This window comes from Psittacula echo (genome assembly GCF_963264785.1).
Source record: "Psittacula echo genome assembly, chromosome: 13".
Taxonomy (NCBI): Eukaryota; Metazoa; Chordata; class Aves; order Psittaciformes; family Psittacidae; genus Psittacula; species Psittacula echo.
The window spans coordinates 13685031-13704361 of record NC_137749.1 but is presented as its reverse complement, the minus strand read 5'-3'; the positions used below and the strand labels follow the sequence as shown (position 1 = coordinate 13704361).

At 55.6% G+C, this 19331-nt stretch overlaps 1 protein-coding gene across 6 annotated transcripts in view; it reads left to right on the top strand.

The window, feature by feature from the left end:
• ZMAT5 (zinc finger matrin-type 5) overlaps positions 1-17631 on the top strand; it is an 18156-nt gene extending 525 nt beyond the window's left edge. For 2 of the 6 annotated variants that reach the window (XM_080628546.1, XM_080628548.1), the window contains exons 2-6: positions 4766-4957; positions 6922-6984; positions 7185-7265; positions 14255-14366; positions 17394-17631. In XM_080628546.1, coding sequence (XP_080484672.1) covers positions 4831-4957; positions 6922-6984; positions 7185-7265; positions 14255-14366; positions 17394-17523 — 513 coding nt within the window. In that variant the 5' untranslated portion in view covers positions 4766-4830 and the 3' untranslated portion in view covers positions 17524-17631. Of the gene's footprint in view, positions 1-4731; positions 4958-6921; positions 6985-7184; positions 7266-14254; positions 14367-17393 lie in introns of all 6 variants that reach the window. The other 4 variants (XM_080628547.1, XM_080628550.1, XM_080628549.1 and 1 more) reach the window with 2 other exon arrangements.
• The last annotated feature ends 1700 nt before the right edge of the window (positions 17632-19331 follow it).

The following is a 19331-nucleotide window of genomic DNA, read 5'->3' as shown; positions in this document are numbered from 1 at the left end:
ATTAACAGCGTACATGGGAAGCACAGTCTGCCACTGTGGTAGCACAGGGTGAGATCCAGCCATTTTCCTTGTCCTGTCCTTGTAGGCCCTTGTCAAAGGCACCTCTCCAGCTTTTTGGGGTCTGTGGGGCTCCCTCAGGGGTGGAGCTCTGCCAGGAGGCGGTTGATTCCCAACCTAATTCCCAAAGGAAGCGGAGCCTGTCAGTGCACCTGAGTGTGGCTTTGCCATAGCTGCCATGGGGCACACTTGCTCAGTTCCATCAGAAAGGGGTCTGAGATACTACAGGTTCCATGAACATGGAAGTGGGTAGAGGAGAGGGATCCCATCAATATCTTCAGAAGGAAATGTTCTTGACTCTTGCTAGGCACCAAAGAATCCCTTCCAACCCAGCCCATTCAGGGATTCTGTGGCCGCTCCAGGGCAGAGCATGACATAGCCCCGTGTGGTGCAACTGAAGTGGAACCGTTCCTGTTTGCCACCCTCTCTTCGTGGTTTTGGTACTGTTTAACCTCAGCGAGGGCAGAGGGCTCCAGGGCAGCTCCAGTGCTGGGGGGAAAGAGGCACATTTGAGGTTACAACAGCAGGAGAGCTGGGGGTCAGGGGAATCTTAAACCTGAGGTCATCTCTCTGCAGGAGTGTTGTTAAAGGAGCATCGCCATGAGGTTTGAGAACAGATCCTCAGGTGATGCTTGCTCTGTCGTTTCAGTCCTCTTGGCTGCTCAGAAGGAGCTTGTGGTCTGGCTGGGCACTCATTTCTCTTAAGTTATTAACGTTTGGCTCCCTGCATGCAGCTCCTTCCGACAGCTGGGGTAGGGCAAAGCCTCTGCTTGTGCTGGAAGCCCACATGAAGCCTGGAAGGTGCCCGACGTGTTCCTGTGCCCTGCATATGGTGCTGTCCCCCTTTGGAAAGCTCAGTTATTATTAAGCTCCATGTTTACACCAGGTGTAACAGAGGTCAGGGTCTGTCCCTCTGTCATTGGGAAGGTGCTGGCAGGCTCTGTGTTCCCATGGAGATACGAGCACATTTAAACTGGCAGCTGAGTGTCATAAGCTTAACACTTGGATTTAATTAGCTTCACATCTGCCTGGGTATCCAGAGTGGCTGAAATGGCCCCGAGCCTGGGCTATGAGGCAGCAGGAAATTGAGGTCAAGGCCCAGCAGCAATCCTCAGGGTTCAGCAAGGAGAAAAGCCATTACACGAGACAGACCCACGCCTGCCTGTGCCCGTTTCGGGGTCACCTTCTTCCCTCTGTCCACATCTTGGGAAATCAGTGAAAGAACCCCCCAGTGAGCCCTAAATACGATCTGCAGCCAATGAGAAGTGCTGCGGCAGCAGTTGCAGAAGGGAAGGTGTAGGATGGTGTGTGAGGTCCTGCCTGAAGTCCTACCAAGCACCTCAGCCAGATGGGTGAAGCACCTGCCATTACCTCCCAACGTGGCTGCAGGAGGCTTACAGGAGAGGGGATTGTGGTTAATGCTTTTAAGCATCATGATACAAGGCAAAGCCCTGGTTTTTGTGTGTGTTTGGACTTCTGCAGAAAGACTTAAGCTGTCTGAAACCCCCCTGTGTGTCCAGAGATCTGTCTACCTGAATTCAGTTGCAAATAAGGGGCTAGCAGTGGTCAGCTACGGCCACGCTGAAGCGGCTCTTTCTAAAGCAGCTCCATTGGCTTGATTTCATAAAGTCTAACATGGATTTAATTAGCAAACGTCTCTGTTTGCAGCTGAATAATGCTCTTTGTTTACTGGGGGAGCCATGTGGGAACTGGAAGTAGGTTACAGCCTTGTGCAGGAGCTGCTTTTATTCCTCCCTACGAGTTCGGCACAGGGCACTGTGAATTGCTGCTACTGCAGAGGCTTGTAAGAATCCAGCCAAGACAATCCAGCATCTGAATCCTTAACAAGATGGAAATAAGTGTTCTTTGGAAGGGGTGATCTCTAGGAGAATGAGATGCTCCTCTAATTGCTTTATTTTTATTCCATTCATCCCCTGCAATGGGAATTGCTGGGAGGATTTGGAAGCCAGCACCTGTGGGGTGTGGGATCTGGCTGCCTGGAATCTGTAGGAGCTTTTGTTGGGGAAGGAGGGGGAAGGAGCTCCTGCAATTATTGCTGGTGGGGTGATGAAAGGAAAAGTTGGAAACAGGATTTCAAAGGCTGCTGCTGCTGGGCTTCTGCAGGCAGAATTCCCAGTGAGAGCTCTGGAAACTTGTGTGGGACCACTGCAGAATCTCATTTGTTTTCCTCGTTCAGAGCAGCTGAACTGCAGAGATGGAGTGCAGGAGCCAGCAGCTGAAGCAGGAAGCTTTTCTGGTCCCAGGAACTTTGGGACACTGTGGGATAAGATGCGGAAGGGGGTTTTCAGTACTTAAAAGCCACAGCAGAGCAGGGCATTAACGTTCCCTCTAGATGCCAGCAGCCCCACCACAGCACAGCAAAGCTGCTAGTAAAGGATGGGGGAAATTACAGCTTAATGTTCATTAAGCAGTACTTGGTTTTGGTTTCTTGGGCTGGAGTAGGACAGTTTCACACCTCAAGCCCTGCAGAGCTGAGTTACAACATCCAAGCCGGAGCCAGTTCTGACTGTTTGCAGGTGAAGCAGTCTGCAGTTGCATCAGGGAGAGGTGACTGGCTCATCACCTCCTGATGGGGTATTTCACCTGGAGACCAAGGAAAGGACCTTAAACCAAAGAGGTTGTGCGTTCAGCTGCAGTCTCTGAGTATTTGTCCTTCAGTATAAAGGTTTGCAAGCTGATTCAGAAAACTTGGATCTTTCCATCAAATGCAGATGAAGAAAACTCTGGTTTAACTTGTGGGGTGAAGCCCGAGAGTTTTCCAGGGACCTGAATGTGAAGCAGGGTCTCGGGAGCAGGGAAGGGCGGGGGGTTTGTGCTGCTGCTCGTATGATGCCAGCATGGGTGCTTGGCAGGGGGCTTGGCAGAGCTGCCTTAGCTCAGCACACTCGGCTCAGGGTGATTGCTGTGGCTGTGGCTCTGCATAAAGTCACAGCCTGGTTTGAAAGGACCTTAAAGCTCCTCCAGCTCCAACCCCTGCCACGGGCAGGGACCCCTTCCACTGGAGCAGCTTGCTCCAAGCCCCTGTGTCCAACCTGGCCTTGAACACTGCCAGGGATGGGGCAGCCACAGCTTCTCTGGGCACCCTGGGCCAGCGCCTCAGCACCCTCACAGGGAAGAGCTTCTGCCTAAGAGCTCATCTCAGTCTCCCCTTTGGCAGGTTCAAGCCATTCCCCTTGGCCTGTCCCTACAGGCCCTTGTCCCAAGCCCCTCTCCAGGTTTCCTGCAGCCCCTTCAGGCACTGGAGCTGCTCTCAGGTCTCCCCTTCAGGAGCCTTCTCTTCTCCAGGCTGCCCCAGCCCAGCTCTCTCAGCCTGGCTCCAGAGCAGAGCTGCTCCAGCCCTCGCAGCATCCCCATGGCCTCCTCTGCACTTGGTCCAACAGCTCCACGTCCCTCTTGTGCTGCTGCCCCAGAGCTGGATCAGGGCTGCAGGGGGGTCTCCCCAGAGCACAGCAGAGGGGCAGGATCCCCTCCCTGAGCTGCTGCTCACGCTCTGGGGGTGCAGCCCAGCACATGGGGGGGTTCTGGGCTCAAGCACACACTGTGGGTCATGGCAGCAGGTTCTGAGGGAGGCTGTGATTGATTCTGAGCCTGTTTTATTTATAAAATCTTTATTTCTTGCTCTGGTCTCTCTGCCATTTTTTAAATGCGTTTGGCTGTCAAGGTGTCAGAAAGTGGAGAATCACTTCTGGAGTTTATCTCCCAGTCCATCCATCTTTGCCATTTATCAGGTTCCTGTGTGTCACTCGGCAGAGAACTGGCAGCTCCCACAGGGTCCCTGTCACAGCTCCAGTAAGGACAGCTGATGGGGACAGGACTGCACTTAATCCCAAACCCCTCCTGCTCCAGGCCCAGCACAGGAGTTCTGTCCTGTTACTCTTCTATACTCCACAGCAGCATCTCCAGACTACACATATGTATGTGACCAGCTTCTCCCAGGGCAGGAGCAGCACTGGGCATCTCCAGGTTGCTGTTGATGGCCATGGGCTGGGGATTCTTTCCTCCTGGCTGCAAGGCTGTTGTGATCTGAGCTATAGTGAGTGCTGTACCTGGTGAAGCAGACACATCTGTAGGCTGGGGAGGATGAGGAGAGCAGCCCTGGTTGTACAGAAGTAAATCAGTAGTGAGGGAAATGTTAGGTCCTTCAGTGTTGGTAATGCAGCCTCCCACCTGTGTGCAGGTCAGATCAGCTGGTTGTCATCTTTGAGGAGTTGCTGAGTTTCTTCCTTTTGTAGGGGTGGACACGGGGGAATGTCCCTTCTCTTGCATGGCAGCTTGTGAAGGTTGTCTCTGCTCTGGGGTTCAAGTCTGGGCCCAAAGTGGAGGCCGTGGTATGGATCTCTTGCTCCTGTTCGCACTGTGGATGGTTTCTGCTGCACCTTCCCTGGTGCAGGTGGAGCCGGGAGCTGCTGGCTCTCAGGGTCTCTGTTCTGTGGGTCTGAACTCCAGCATGCTCAAGGCAGGAGAATTCCTTCAGCAGAGCTGGTTTTGCTTTGAGTATTGCAGGCAAGAGGTGTAGACCTGAGCCTGTTCTCCCATGTACATGCAGCAGATGCTGCCTCGCCAGTCTCTGATGGACAAGAATATATACTGCTGGGTCTTGCCTCTTCCTCTGTCTGCCAACCCCACATGATTTGAGTTGTTCCCCTCTGGAAGCAGGCGCTGTAAATCCTGGATGCTCTGTCCCCAGGGCTGGGCGCCGAGGAGCTGTCTGATGCTTCCCAGCCATGCTGATGCTGCTCTGCCAGAAGAGATATGGGGAAACGGTACTTCTGTGACTACTGTGACAGGTCCTTCCAGGACAACCTTCACAACAGGAAGAAACATCTCAATGGAGTGCAGCATCTCAGGGCTAAGAGAGCCTGGTACGACTTATTCCGAGGTGGGTACCAACTGCCACTCTCTTTCTGGGACTGGGGAGGTAATAGATGGAAGGGATGGATGAAATAAATCTGCACTGATGATTTACATTCAAGTTGTCTGTTCCAGTGAATCATAGAATCACGTTGGCTTGGGTTGAAGGGACCTTAAAGCTCATCCAGCCCCAACCCCTGCCACGGGCAGGGACCCCTTCCACTGGAGCAGCTTGCTCCAAGCCCCTGTGTCCAACCTGGCCTTGAGCACTGCCAGGGATGGGGCAGCCACAGCTTCTCTGGGCACCCTGGGCCAGCGCCTCAGCACCCTCACAGGGAAGAGCTTCTGCCTAAGAGCTCATCTCAGTCTCTCCTCTGGCAGGTTCAAGCCATTCCCCTTGGCCTGTCCCTACAGGCCCTTGTCCCAAGCCCCTCTCCAGGTTTCCTGTAGCCCCTTTAGACACTGGAGCTGCGCTAAGGTCTCCCCTTCAGGAGCCTTTTCTTCTCCAGGCTGAACCAGACCAGCTCTGGTTTGTGGACTTGATATTTCTGCCAGCAAGCAGTCTCAGAGGCAAAGCCTCATGTGTCTGGATGTGGGAAGGGGAAGCTGTAGACATCAGCTTGAAACAAGCTGAAAGAGACAGGGAAGGTGTTTCTGAGAACAGACGCTTCAGATAAAGCTCTTGGCATCATGAGCAAACCTGTGACAGGAGACCCAAGAGAGCAAAGTGAGTTACAGTTCCTGAAGGTGAATCAGGTGCCTTCTGCAAACCACAGTCAGTCTCTGATGCGTGAGCAGTAAGGAGTATGAGTGTTTATATGGAGAAAGCAGGTGGAGATGGGGGTTCTGAGAGTGGCTGTGGGAGAGGCTGAGTGTATGACTGCTTGACTGGAGATCCCAGAAGGGTGAAAGGACTGAGCAGCACTGGTATGTTCAAACCCATCTCAGCCAGGGAGGCGAGCAGAGGAGGAGGACTGGGTACACTGAGGTTTTGGCACCGGAGGAACTGAAGATCTGGAGCTGAAGGCTGTATCAGGACATGCTGGAGGAACATCCAGTGTCCTCTGCCTGTTTAACCGTCCTCACCCAGCTTTGTGCTTGCACCTGGCTCACCACATAGTTACCTTAGTGCCAGCCTGAGGAATATGGTGCGTATGTGTGTCCAGTGACAAAGAGAGCAGGACTATGTCTTTGGCAAAGACTGAGTTTTGGGTTAAACTGACTGTGAAACCATTGCCTGGATGTTCCTCTGCTCCCTCCTGGTTCCTCAGCATCAGGACTTGCAGGCTGTTTGGCTCCTGGCTAGCTAGGTGAGGAATACCCTGAGCTCTGGGTGGCTCTGCTGTCGCTTAACCCCACGTGGAAGCTGGAAAGGTTCTCTGGAATGGGCAAGTGTGGAGGATCAACAGCCCCAGCCCAGTTCTGGCTGGGTCAGTGATGGTGAGGCACATTGCCTGGTACTTGTCTTCTCACCAGACTGCAACCCTTGGGTTTCCTCTGATTGATAAAATTCCTCATCCCATCCCCAATTAGGGGGTTCCTCTCTTCTCATCTCCAGACTCTGTGGCCTGGCATCAGCCAGTGCAAGTTCTTCCATGGAGTCTGTGGGAGCTGCTGTGTCTTCTGAGCTCATTTGTCCCAGGATGTCTCCAGCAGGTGAGGGACCATTCCAGTGGTGTCCACTGGAGCCTCAGCACAGGGTTCTCCAAGAGCTCTTCTTGAGAGCTTGGTGAATCTCTTTCTGTGTGCAGAGTTCTTCCTTTTCTGTCAGGCTGCTTTTCCTTACAGAGTATGAAGCAGAGAACAAAGAAGGTGGTGTCTGAAAAGCTGAAGCCAGGGGTGCAGACAGGGACTGCTAACTGTTAGTTTGTCTGGTTTAAGTTCCTGCTTGTCATACGAAGCAGCTTCCCATTGAGCTCTCTCTTACCACGACAGGATGGGGTATTGCTGGGCAAGAGATCTTTACACTGGTTTGTTCTCTGTCTCCCCTAGATGCTGCTGCTATCCTGCAAGAGGAGCAAACCAAGAAGCCTTGTCGGAAGTTTCTGCAAACAGGTGAGTTCTTGTGAGGTAGAAATAACCTTGTGAGCTCCAGCAGCTCCTTCCTGAGCCAGCCCATGGCTGTTCTGGGGAGCCCTGGTGTGTGTGTGTCTTGAAGGGAGGGAAGGGGGCCTGTGTGCCTGGCATGTGGGTGTAACAAGGAGGGAAGACCCTGTGTGTGCAGCTCTCATGGAGCTCCATGGCTTTTCTTCCAGGACAATGTGACTTTGGGTCCAACTGCAGATTTTCCCACATGACAGAGCAGGACCTGGAGAAGCTGAGCGCCCAGGTTCAAGGTAAGTCCTCAGACTCAGGGGGCTGGGAGGAGGAGGAGCTGCTGTGGGGACTGTGGGCTGCAGAGGGGCACGTGAGGAGCCTGTGGTGGATCCCTCCTGACTGCCTCCCAGTGCAGTGTGAGCCTGGAGCATGGCTGGCAGTGCTGCAGGTTTCATGTGCTTTCTGCTCTTGATCTGCTGGCACAGGCACAAACCTGGAGCTGAGCAATGCTGTCACTACTCAGCAACAAGCAGCTGAAGCAGAGTGGGCTTTCCGAGCCCTCGGGGGTTCCTTCAGTCAGGGAATAAAACCTGCCAGCAGCAGAGGGCACTGGTACATCACTTCCCCGTCAATTTATGGATGTCATTTCCCCCACCTCTCCGCTATTACCAGGAGCTGCTGCCTCTGCTCTTGGGAAGAGCCTGCTGTCACTTGGGTTGTCCTGAGGAGAGGACATGGGGTCTTGGGTCCAGAAATGGCCTCTGCTCCTGTGGCTTTGGGTGGAAGTGAAGTTTGGGCAAAGGACGAATGGCAGCTGCTCCCCTGCTGGGAGGCTCCAGAGCACTGCTGAACTTCTTCATTCTGGGAGTGCCACCTCCTTGCCCTAAAAGGGGTGGCAGCTCTCTCTTCTCTCTAGGGTTCATTGCTTTGGTGATTAGAAATGTGAAGTGTTGGTGAGAACTTGTGGAACAGTTGACATCTCCACTGGAGACCATCTAGTCCCAACCCAACCTTGCTCAAAGCAGGGACTCCCTGTGGTACTGGGGAGCCCAGCACTGGACACAGCATCCAGATGTGAGCTCACCAGTGTGGAGCAGAGAGGAAGGATCACTTCCCTGGCCTGCTGGCAATGCTCTTCCTAATGCAGCCCAGCTTCTGAGCAGCCCTTGTGCCCACACTGTCTGCTGAAGCAAACTTGTTTTGCCAATAGTCTGACAAAACCAGGCTTGAGTGTTGAAAGTGTGTGTGTGCATTGTGCAGACGTAGGAGATTTCACAGAATCACAGAATCAACCAGGTTGGAAAAGCCGTTTCAGCTCATCCAGTCCAACAGCACTGCCAAGGCCACCACTAACCCATGGCACTGAGGCCTCGTCTCCACGGGGTGTGAACACTTGCAGGGACGGTGCCTGCAGCCCTGCCCTGGGCAGCCTGTGCCAATGCCTGAGCACCCTCTGGGGCAGGAATTGTTCCTCAGCTCCATCTAAACCTGCCCTGGGGCAGCTTGAGGCCGGTTCCTCTTGTCCCATCCCTTGTTCCTTGGGAGCAGAGCCCAGCCCCTCCTGGCTCCATCCTCCTCTCAGGCACTTGTAGGGAGCCATCAGGTCCCCCCTGAGCCTTCTCTTCTCCAGACTGAACCCCCCAGGTCCCTCAGCCCTTCCCCATCACACTGTGCTCCAGGCCCTCCACCACCTCTGCTGCCCTCCTCTGGCCCCGCTCCAGCCCCTCAATGTCTCTCTTGTAGTGAGGGGCCCGGAGCTGAACCCAGGATTCGAGGTGCAGCCTCACCAGTGCCCAGCACAGGGGCACAATCCCTGCCCTGGCCCTGCTGCCGCACTGGTGCTGATCCAGGCCAGGATGCTGGGGGCTTCTTGGCTGCCTGGGCACAAGCTGCTCATGCTCAGCTCCATCAATCAGCACCCCCAGCTCCTTTCCCATGAGCAGTTTCCAGACACTGTTCCTCAAATGTGGAGGGTTGCATGGGGTTGTGGCCCAAGTGCAGGACCAGCACTGAGCCTTGTTCAACCTCATCCCATTGCCCTCATCCCATGGATCCCATCCAGATCCCTCTGCAGAGCCTCCTGCCCTCCAGCAGGCCATCTTGGTGTCGTCTGCAGATTTACTGAGAGTGCACTCAACGGAGTAGAGCCTCTCTCCTGGCTCTGGGGAGCAGGAGGAAGGCAAACATTACAGAGCTGTTCCTGTTCTCCCCGCTGCTGAGTCAGTCTGTGAGTCCCTGAGGCGACTCCATGAATCAATCACTGAACAGCACTGGCACTCGATAAACCCCATCCCGACGGGCTGCGTGGGAGCCAGAGCTTCCCAGCCAGAGCTTCCCAACTGGAGCTTCCCAGGCAGCCCTCTCCAGAGCAGCAGTGCTGGGCTGTCAGGCACACTCCTTGTCTCTGCTGCTGGCCCCAAGCCTTCCCCTGTGCCATGGGGTGTAAGTGCTGGGCTCCAGAGGTGGCTCAGGCCATCAGCCTGTTTGCAGGAGCCTGCAGCATTCCCAGGCATTGAGAGCTGCTCATTGCAGGGAGGTGGAAGCTCTCTGGAGCAGAGCAGAGCTGCAGAGGGAGGCTGGCGAGTGCCCTGTGCTTGGGCAGGTTTCTGTGCCAGTGACACTTGTTACTGAGCAGTGGCTGTGTCAGACGGTGTAAGTGGAGAGTTGGCTGGTGGGAGCTGGTGCCTGGCTCCTGCTTGGAGCCCCTGCATTGGTATTGCCAAGTCAAACATTCCATTAAACGATTAGGCTACAAGGAGTGATGGCCAGGGGACAGCAGGGTGCCTTGGCCTTGGCTCTGCCTCTCTAACATCAATGCCTGGTTGTAGAGTTAAATCCTGCTCACCTCTTGTGGCATTGCTCCATGGAAGTGCCGTGTGAGCCAAGTGCAGGCTGAGCAGCACACACATCTCAGAATGCAACCAGTTGAGCCTGCAGAGAGCTTGGGCAGGGATCTGATGGAGAGAAGAGCTCAGCAGGACTTGGTGGAGAAAAGCCCATCATAAGGTAGACTGAATGGAAGAACCAGCTGCAAAGCCAAGCTGCCATTCTGTGTCAAGGGACATCTCACCACTCCTTAGGCTGCTGAACGTCAGTGTCTCAGATGGTGAGGCTTACGGCAGAGATGAGCAGCCCAGAAACAAACCATGACCTGGGCTGCACCCCCAGAGCATGAGCAGCAGCTCAAGGGAGGGGATCCTGCCCCTCTGCTGCAATCTGGGGAGACCCCCCCTGCAGCCCTGATCCAGCTCTGGGGCAGCAGCACAAGAGGGACGTGGAGCTGTTGGAGCGAGGCCAGAGGAGGCCATGGGGATGCTGCGAGGGCTGGAGCAGCTCTGCTCTGGAGCCAGGCTGAGAGAGCTGGGCTGGGGCAGCCTGGAGAAGAGAAGGCTCCTGAAGGGGAGACCTGAGAGCAGCTCCAGTGCCTGAAGGGGCTGCAGGAACCCTGGAGAGGAGGTACCCTATCTGAACACGCCACATCTGGGAGCTTGTGACAGGCTTGCAGCCTGGGGTGGTTGGAGATTTGGGATGAGCTGAGAGGCTGGAAGCTCCAGAGCCTCTCACCATGTTCTGCAGGGCCTTGTGTGACCATGCTAGAGATGACCTCGCTCTGCCTCTGGTGGGTTACCAGTGGCTGGTCTCTTGGTGGGTCCACAGTGCTGCTTAACTCCGCTTTCCTCAGCTCTGGTGCATGGGTGCAGAACAGAGGAGCTGTCAGACTGCACTGAACCCGTGTCCAGGGACTGATGCTCCAGAAGAAGGTGGAAGGAAACCCTGTAGTGAAGTGGTGTAGGCCACTAAGCCCTCTTCTGGCTTTTTAAACACCCCTAAACCATGGAGGCTCTTTCTTTGTCATGTAAATATTGACCCTGTCCCTGAACCCCTGTCAAGTGTTGGGCGTTGGTAGGGCTGTGTGAGCTCCACTTGCTAATGATGCATTTCTATTATTACGAAGGCGATGTTCTGTTATCCTTCATTCACCCTGTTTGTGTTAATCCTGTGGGTTAAGCAGGGAGATTTCTGGCTGCTGTTCTCTGACAGCTTCAAGTTTGGCTGCAGTGTTTCTGCACCCTGGAGAATATACTCCTCAAGAAGCAACAGTTTACACCTTTGGCAGGGAGGGAGGGATATTCCCAGCTCTTACCACATCAAAGCATCAGCCTTCTGCATCTGCTGCATCATTCAGCAGCGAGGCACTTCCAGGCTGTCATTTTAAGTACAGTCATGTCAAGAAAAGTCACTATCAAATTGCCATCTTCTTGCCTCAAGTTATTGGCTCCGTGCTAACCCTGTCACTTCTGCTGGGAGCACTGACACATCCCAGCCTCTTTGGTGAGCTCCAGCTTGAGAGAGCAGAGGCACCTGCAGCTGGGTGAGTGCAGTAGCTCCCGTTGACGGACAGAATAGGAGTGATCCTGCTGGTGGTGGCTGTGGTCACCACTTTAACTTGGTGACAGGCAGCTCTGCTGCTTCTTGGCTATGGGGTGAAGTCTTCTTAAGCTGCTCATGTTGCAGGGCCTCATCATCCTCATCTCTCTGCTGCTGTCCATGTGCTCTGGAGGAGTTTGGGCTGCCACATCTCCCAACCCAGGGAGGGACCTGAAGGGTTGTGTGTAAATCTCTGCTGGGTGACCTGCTCAGTGCTGGTGGTTGTATCTCACATACAGTGGTGCCTTGAACATGAGAAAACTCATGCAAAAAGTTGCATGGGGAGAGAAGATAAATCTGGACTCTCCCACTCTGGCATCATTAGAGAGGTGCTTCATGACTCCAGATGCTCTTTTAATTGGCTGTAATTAGACCTTGAAGCAAACAGCCCAGTGAGAAGGAGGGTAGAAGCACCTTCACACCTCTTGCTGCTGCAGTTTGGCTGGCTGCACAACCATGGACAAGGAGTGAGGGCTGGAATTCTTTTTCAGAGTTACATCTTGGAATTGCTGTTGGTATTCAGGGGGTATTTCCAATCTCCTGGTGGCTTTGGTGGTTCCTGGATGGGCCATGTGTGTTCCAGATGAAAAGGGGAGACCAAAGACAGAGCCAGACAGTTGCCTGTACCTGCTGCCTGATTTCTCAGCCTGAAGTTTGGAGTGCTTTGGAGCAGTAACTCCTGGAGCTGGGTGGATGGGGAGCCAGCTGGATGTGTTCCTAACCTGGGCACCTGGGCCAGCATGAGCCTGGAGTCATTCCACTGCAGCCAGTGTGAGCTTGTCTGGATGAGACAGGCCCTGGTGTGGCACTTTGGGGCAGTGGCCTTGGAGCTCCCTGCTCTAAAGAGAGGCTGTGCCGGTTTCTGGTCTGATCTGTGCTGGATGCAAAGGAAATCTTAGTGGCACAAAGAGGTGGGAGAGGTTTCTCTCTGTGATTTCTCCTCCCTGCCTCATTGAAGCCTCTCACAACTGCTGCTTGTCCCCTTGCTGAAGTGGGATGTGCCCAGGTACCCACTGCATGGAGAAACCTGCAGCAAAGGGAAGTAAGGTGGCTGTGGTCAGGGTCGCCAGAGAAGTCTAACCTAGGAGCTGAACTTAGTGCCCTGCTCACCAGACTGAGCCTCCCCAGCACCCTCAACACAACCCTGGCTGTTGGCTTGACCCCAAACAGCTCTGCTGGGGCTCTTTGGGAGCAACTGTAGGAGACTTGAACAGTGTCCTTATCTCCGGGTTGCAGAGCAGCACCTTGACACCAGCCCCGCAGCAAGCTGGCTGTGTGGTGGCAGGGAGTGCACTGTCACCCCCCCAGCAGCAGCAGATGAACAGGCTGGATGACAAATGATCCATCTCCGGCTGCTCATTGTGCAGCACATTTCTGCCATCCCTATTAATATTCAACAGGCAGATGAATAATTGGTTGCCACCACTAGGATGAAGTGATCCTTCACTCTGCCCAAGCAATATTCATTTCACACCCTGTCTGCAAACCTATAATATTTTCCTTAAACGTGTGACATATGGTGCTGTGTGTGGAGCAGGCTCCTGGTGGGCATGGCTGTGGGTGGCTGCGCTGGGTTCACCTCAAAATGGGATCAGGGCTCCTCCAGAGCACTTATCCATGGAGGGTTTGGTGAGCAGGGTGGAGGGGAATGACACCAACTGCTTCTGCTCCCTTTTTATTAATACCAGTGATTGGTTTTCAGGGTATCACGTCCTCTTTTCTGTGAGATGGGAACTTTCCACTGGGCTGGAGATCCAATAGCTCTGAGCATGTCCTCAGCCCTGATGTGCTGTCAGGAGTGTGGATGTGTCAAGGACTCATGCTTGACCCTGCTCCCATCCCTTCCTGCCTTGTCACTGGTGAATGCCCCGTCCCTGGCAGTGCTCAAGGCCAGGTTGGACACAGGGGCTTGGAGCAAGCTGCTCCAGTGGAAGGGGTCCCTGCCTGTGGCAGGGGTTGGAGCTGAAGGAGCTTTAAGGCCCCTTCAACCCAAACCAGGCTGGGATTCTGGCTGAGGGGGGACTGGGGAGCTTTGCTAATTGGGCAGCTGTGGGTTTCTGCCCAGTGGGAGGAACTGCGGAGTGCTGGGCTGTGCCACTGGCTCTGTGCTGTCCTTCCCGAAGGAAACAGTGCTGCAGGACAGGGTGCCTGCGGGCATCCATCCCTCACAACCTCCCCAGGGCAATGGAGGGCTTGAAAGGAGCTCACACAGCTCGCTCTGCTGGTCGGCAGCAGAGGTTTCCTGCTGCTCTCCTTGCTCGTTCCTAATGCACAGGAGAAAACACAGGAACTTGTTCCTCTCCCTCTGCCATGCTCTGCTGTGACTGTGCACCTCGGCTGAGCGGGGCTGGTGACAGGCTCCTGCCCTGGCTCTGCGGGGCTGGGGATGCATCACACAGCGTGAGCCTTAACCAGAGCTGACAGCGTGTGTGACACCCTGCTCCGGCTGTGCGCACACCCCGCACCGCACACCCACTGCTGCCCAGCCTGCACCCATCCGGACATGTCCCTGTCACTGCCACCCAGCCGGGCAGAGGGTCCTGCCTCTTGGAGGGACACGGCTTTGGAAAGGGCTCAGGGCCAGCAGAGGCTGCTCCAAGCAAGGCTGAGGATGATGTACCCGGGGGGTGTCAGACTCCCCTCCGCTCAGTGCCGCCGCGCTCGCTGGCTCCGTCGTGCCTGGCTCTGGCTGGCTGGAGCTGTCACCACTGAGGAGGCCAAACATCAGATGGTGACAGGGGCTGCCACAGGCAAACTGCAAGCTCTCCACTGTAAGAAAGTCTGCAGGGTAATGAGCAGTGGGTTAATGGAGTGAAAGGACTGCAGCAGGAGTGTCTGACAGCTTCTGTCTCTCAACCAGGGGAGCAGAGATCCAAGGAGCTGCAGCAGGAGGGAGCAGATGTCCCACCTGGCACCATTGAGGACTGGCTGGAGAAGAGAGCAAAGAGACTGAGCGCGGCCCAGAGCAACAGGTACGGGCTGGCTGCTGCTTCCAGCCCTCACAGGTCCAGGGGTATAGGAGAAGGTGCAGGTGATCGGAGGTCCCAGCTCAGTGGGACCCTCTGAGCTCTCATTTCACACTCGCCCTGTCAGCACTGCGTGCCTGCTCTCAGAACATGCTACAGACTCACACATGGCTCCAGTCGTGTGTGCCCACATCAGAGATGTGTCTCCCCATGCAGCCAGGGCACAAGCCAGGCCTGGCTGGCCATGGCTCTTGCCCTGGGGAAGCAGAGCACGTAGCAGTGTCTGGCAGGACAGTGCCACCGTGGTGCTGAGTTATTAATGCACAGAGTTCAGTGGCAGGAGCCTGTCTCATCTGTTGACAGCTTCTCCATCTTCCCCTGCCCTGTCTGCACATCCCTGCCAGGGAGAGGCTGCAATTAGCTCCTCCTCACGGCATTCGCTGGGATTCGGGTCCTGCTGTTCCCTTGCTCACCTGATTGTGCCGCAGGCTGAATTGGATGACATTTGGGCAGGTGCCAGATCTCTCTTTTGTTCTTTATCTGTTTGCTCCTGTCCTCTCCTCTGTTTGGTCTGGGCAAGAGCTTCCTTCTGGTGCCTGTCTGGGCTTGTTGCTTTCTGTTCTCTCCATCAGCTTGGCTGCCCTTAGCCTTGCCTGGTGCTCATGAACAGCCAGAACCTTCCCACCCCTACACTTCACTTGCTGCATTTTGCTTGTCCTGCCCATGAATCCCTTGATCTCAGGGTAGATCACCTCTTACAGAAGATGGCCATTCCCAGAGGAATTTCCAGACCTTCGTAACTATTTGGTCTCTGCTGCCTCCAAAGCTGCACAAGAGCCGAGTTTCTGAGGTTGTTGCTTTCAGAAACAACCTACTACTACAGGAGCTAAACACCAGCTACTCAAAGCTTCTCCTCCTCTATCCAGCTTTGCCAACACCTGTCCCTCTCATTCCTCTTCTCCCCTATGCTCTCCAGCCCCAGCATTGCCTTTCCAAGCAGCTCTTGTGTTTTGCTTTGTCTGCCAGAGAAATTACGTTGCATTGCCAAGGAAGAGGCCTCTTCTAGGCAATCCCCGTGCTCCCAGTGCCTGGGGAGTCCATGTTCCACAGCTGCTGCTGTGCTAAGCCTCAGCCTGTGAGTGTAGCTGAGTTTCTGTCTCTGCCTTGCCAGGGGCTTACTGGCAGGATACCTGGCAGGAAGTCATTCATGGAGCTACTGCCAAATTCAGCACCGCACCAAGGAAACGCTGTGCTGCACCAGAAGTGGCCGTGTGGCCAGGTACAGCCTTGCTGCTGCAGTGCTTTCTTAAAGACAGTCATCTGGGGGCATGGAGCTGCTGCGAGGGCTGGAGCAGCTCTGCTCTGGAGCCAGGCTGAGAGAGCTGGGCTGGGGCAGCCTGGAGAAGAGAAGGCTCCTGAAGGGGAGACCTGAGAGCAGCTCCAGTGCCTAAAGGGGCTGCAGGAAACCTGGAGAGGGGCTTGGGACAAGGGCCTGTAGGGACAGGCCAAGGGGAATGGCTTGAACCTGCCCGAGGGGAGACTGAGATGAGCTCTTAGGCAGAAGCTCTTCCCTGTGAGGGTGCTGAGGCGCTGGCCCAGGGTGCCTTCCTCCCATTGTTCCTGCAGCCTGGGTGGCCTCAAGGGGACAATCTTCACTTGGAAGCCTCCACCTGCGGTGTATTTTCAGTCACGCTGTGCCCTTGCTGTCTGCAGAGCTGGGGTGGAGCTGAGTGGAGTCTGTGGGCTTCCCTCAGGGGTGGAGCTCTGCCAGGGCATCGTTGATTCCTAATCTGGTTCCCAAAGGAAACGGAGCCTGTCAGTGCACCTGAGTGTGGCTTCTGCCATAGCTGCCATGGGGCACACTTGCTCAGTTCCATCAGAAAGGGGTCTGAGATACTACAGGTTCCATGAACATGGAAGTGGGTAGAGGAGAGGGATCCCATTAATGCCTTCGGAAAGGAAGTATTCTTGACCCTTGCTAGACATCAGAGAATCCACATGGGACAGCCATGCTGAATGCTGTAGCTAAAGGCAAACCTTTGGTAGCATTTGAATCTTATGAGACCCCAGGGAATTGAGTACCCAGACAGCATCCTCCCTATTGATCAGTCCTGCTGCTCACACAACAGCTCATTACTTGATAGCTCTGCTGTTCCCCTTGCAGTGTGCCTCATCCTGCTCCCCACCACACTGCTGCTGCAGGCCTCCTCCTGCCTGAGAGGGGCTTGGCCTTTGTCCTGGCACCCTGGTCTCCTCCTCAGCCCGGAAAACTCCCCATCAAGGGGATAAGGATTACAACAAACGACTTGGCTCCGTGTTGGGTGCCTAGAAAACGCTGCACTCAACTTGTGCAGCTGGCTCCTGGCCACATCACCGGCCCTGCAGGGAGAGGAGGGTGCTGCTTCTCCAGAGCGTTACGTAAAGGAGATTCATGAGCTTTCTCCTGGCATAACAATTAAAAAGATTCATCAGGATCAGAGGCCTGAGAAGCTGGAAGGGGTTGTCCTAAGGAACAGATGAGTTCCTGCACTCAGGAATTAATGGAAAAGGTGTGTTTGCCATGAATTTAAACCTGCCCCAGCCAAGCGCTTTCTTCAGCTGGAGACAAGGGAGTGATGCTCCTTGCTTTGCACTTCTTCAGTCAGGTGTGTTTGCAGTGGCCTCAACCAGTAAACCTGAGAGAAGGACCTAAAGTGTTTCCCAGGCTGTGAGCTGGAGGAGGAAGCCTCTTCCCTCTGCTGAAGGGTGCTTCTGTGCAAACACCCGTCGCTTTGGCAGCGTGTCCGCTTCCGAGCGCTCCTTGTCCTTTGGGAAGTGCACAGCTGGCTTAGGGATTCAGCCTGCCCGGAAAGGGACATCTGGTGCTGCTTGTTCTCCTCAAACCCAGCTGTGTGAGGAGAGCTGGGGGCAGGAGGGGACAGGGAGCCCCAGGGCTGAGGCTGCTGGGGGGGCACAGGGAAACTCAGCCCCAAAGCAGGGCCCTGCTGCCCAGTGAGCCCCTCTCACCTCTGCCCCTTCCTTCCACCTCCCCAGTGCTCTGCCTGAGAAGCCAGCTCCCTTCCAGTACCCGCCGGGCTGGCCGCCGGTGCAGGAGCTGCCACCATCCCTGCAGCCCCCCCCGCCTGGAGGGTGGCCGGTGCCCCCCAACCTGCAGTGGGGCTGAGGCGCAGGGACCCCACAGAGGATGTGCTGGAGATGGATTCTTCTTCCTCACCTGCCCTGGGAAAGGCTGGAATTATTTATATACACTTCTCCATCAATAAACCCCCCCCATTGCAGGCTCTGTGTGTGTTGTGTCATTGCTCACCTGCAGCCCCCCGGGGGTTGTCTCCCTGTCACTGGCACCAGGATCTGTGCTCAGCAGAGCTCCAGCCCTGTGCCAGGGGCTCTCTGCTCAAAGTGGACATTCCACGTTTCCCAGGGCAGGATGTGCCCCCTCAGAGCACTGCTGTCTGCGCTGCATCCTGCACTGCTCCAGGGCTGGTCCAGGCCAGGAAGGAAGCTGTAACCAGGCTTTTTAAAGCAGTGTTTAATGTTTCCTGCAGTGTTTATGACCTGGGTTTGCTTCTGTGGAGTTCAGTGCGTAAAACTGCTTCGGTTCAGGTGCTGGAGCTCCTAATGAAGAGCTTAGGGAGCTCCCAAAAGCCCTCTGCTCCCGCTCCTGCGATGCTGAAGGTAAAAAGCAAGAAGGAAAAAGTGCCCCAAGGTTTCTCCTTCTCCAGGAAACTGAGTGAGTTGTGAGTGTCCACAGGGAAAATACCCCCATGGGTCACTCCCACTGTGAGAGCTGGGAAGGGGTGAGGAGGGACCACAGCCCCCTGCTTGCTGTGGGGCTGCCCTGGGGGCTGAGGGCAGGCAGGGGACAGGCTGCACTGGGGAGGATGCTTTTAGGGTGCAGGTTTGGATTGGCCAAGCCCAGCCCAGCCACATGGCTGCTGCAGTGGGAGCTTTACAGAGTCCGCTCTGAAGATGTAAAGGGAAGGGCACGGAGCTGCTGCGAGGGCCGGAGCAGCTCTGCTCTGGAGCCAGGCTGAGAGAGCTGGGCTGGGTCAGCCTGGAGAAGAGAAGGCTCCTGAAGGGGAGACCTGAGAGCAGCTCCAGTGCCTAAAGGGGCTGCAGGAAACCTGGAGAGGGGCTTGGGACAAGGGCCTGTAGGGACAGGCCAAGGGGAATGGCTTGAACCTGCCAGAGGGGAGACTGAGATGAGCTCTTAGGCAGAAGCTCTTCCCTGTGAGGGTGCTGAGGCGCTGGCCCAGGGTGCCCAGAGAAGCTGTGGCTGCCCCATCCCTGGCAGTGCTCAAGGCCAGGTTGGACACAGGGGCTTGGAGCAAGCTGCTCCAGTGGAAGGGGTCCCTGCCCGTGGCAGGGGTTGGGACTGGATGAGCTTTAAGGTCCCTTCAGCACAAACCAGGCTGGGATTCTGGGATGTCTCCTCCCCAGGAGGCTGAAGGAGGCCCTGGGCTGGGCTCTCTCGGGTGGCTGCTCTGGCTTCGTGCAGAGCTGTGGGGATGCTGGCAGCAGCCTCCCCAGGGAGCAGCTCCGCACACGCTGCCCATGCTCACGCTGCCAGAGCATTCCAGGTTTGGCTGTGCCCGGTGGCGGCAGCTCCAGATTCATGAAGAGCACAGGCAGGAGCCAGCTCCCTTGGCCACGTCCGGCCTGGATGGCGCCGGTACCCGGCTGCCGGGCTCAGGGCAGTGCCCCTGCCAAGGGCTGTGTGGGGAGATGCTCCCCAGGAGCCATCCCGTGCAGCTCTGACATGGATGTGACCCTGGCATGGCTGGTGTGGAGCTGTGAGCACTGCTGCAGCAGGGATCCAGCCTTCACCGGGGCTGCCGGAGCTTTAGGCCAAGCTGAAGGGTGGTTTTATCCCTCCCAGTGTGAGTGGGGCTGCTCTGTGCTTGCTGCTCTTTGGAGAGCGGAGCTTGGGCTCGGAGGATGCGGCATCAGCCCCGTGTCCCATCCTCAGCT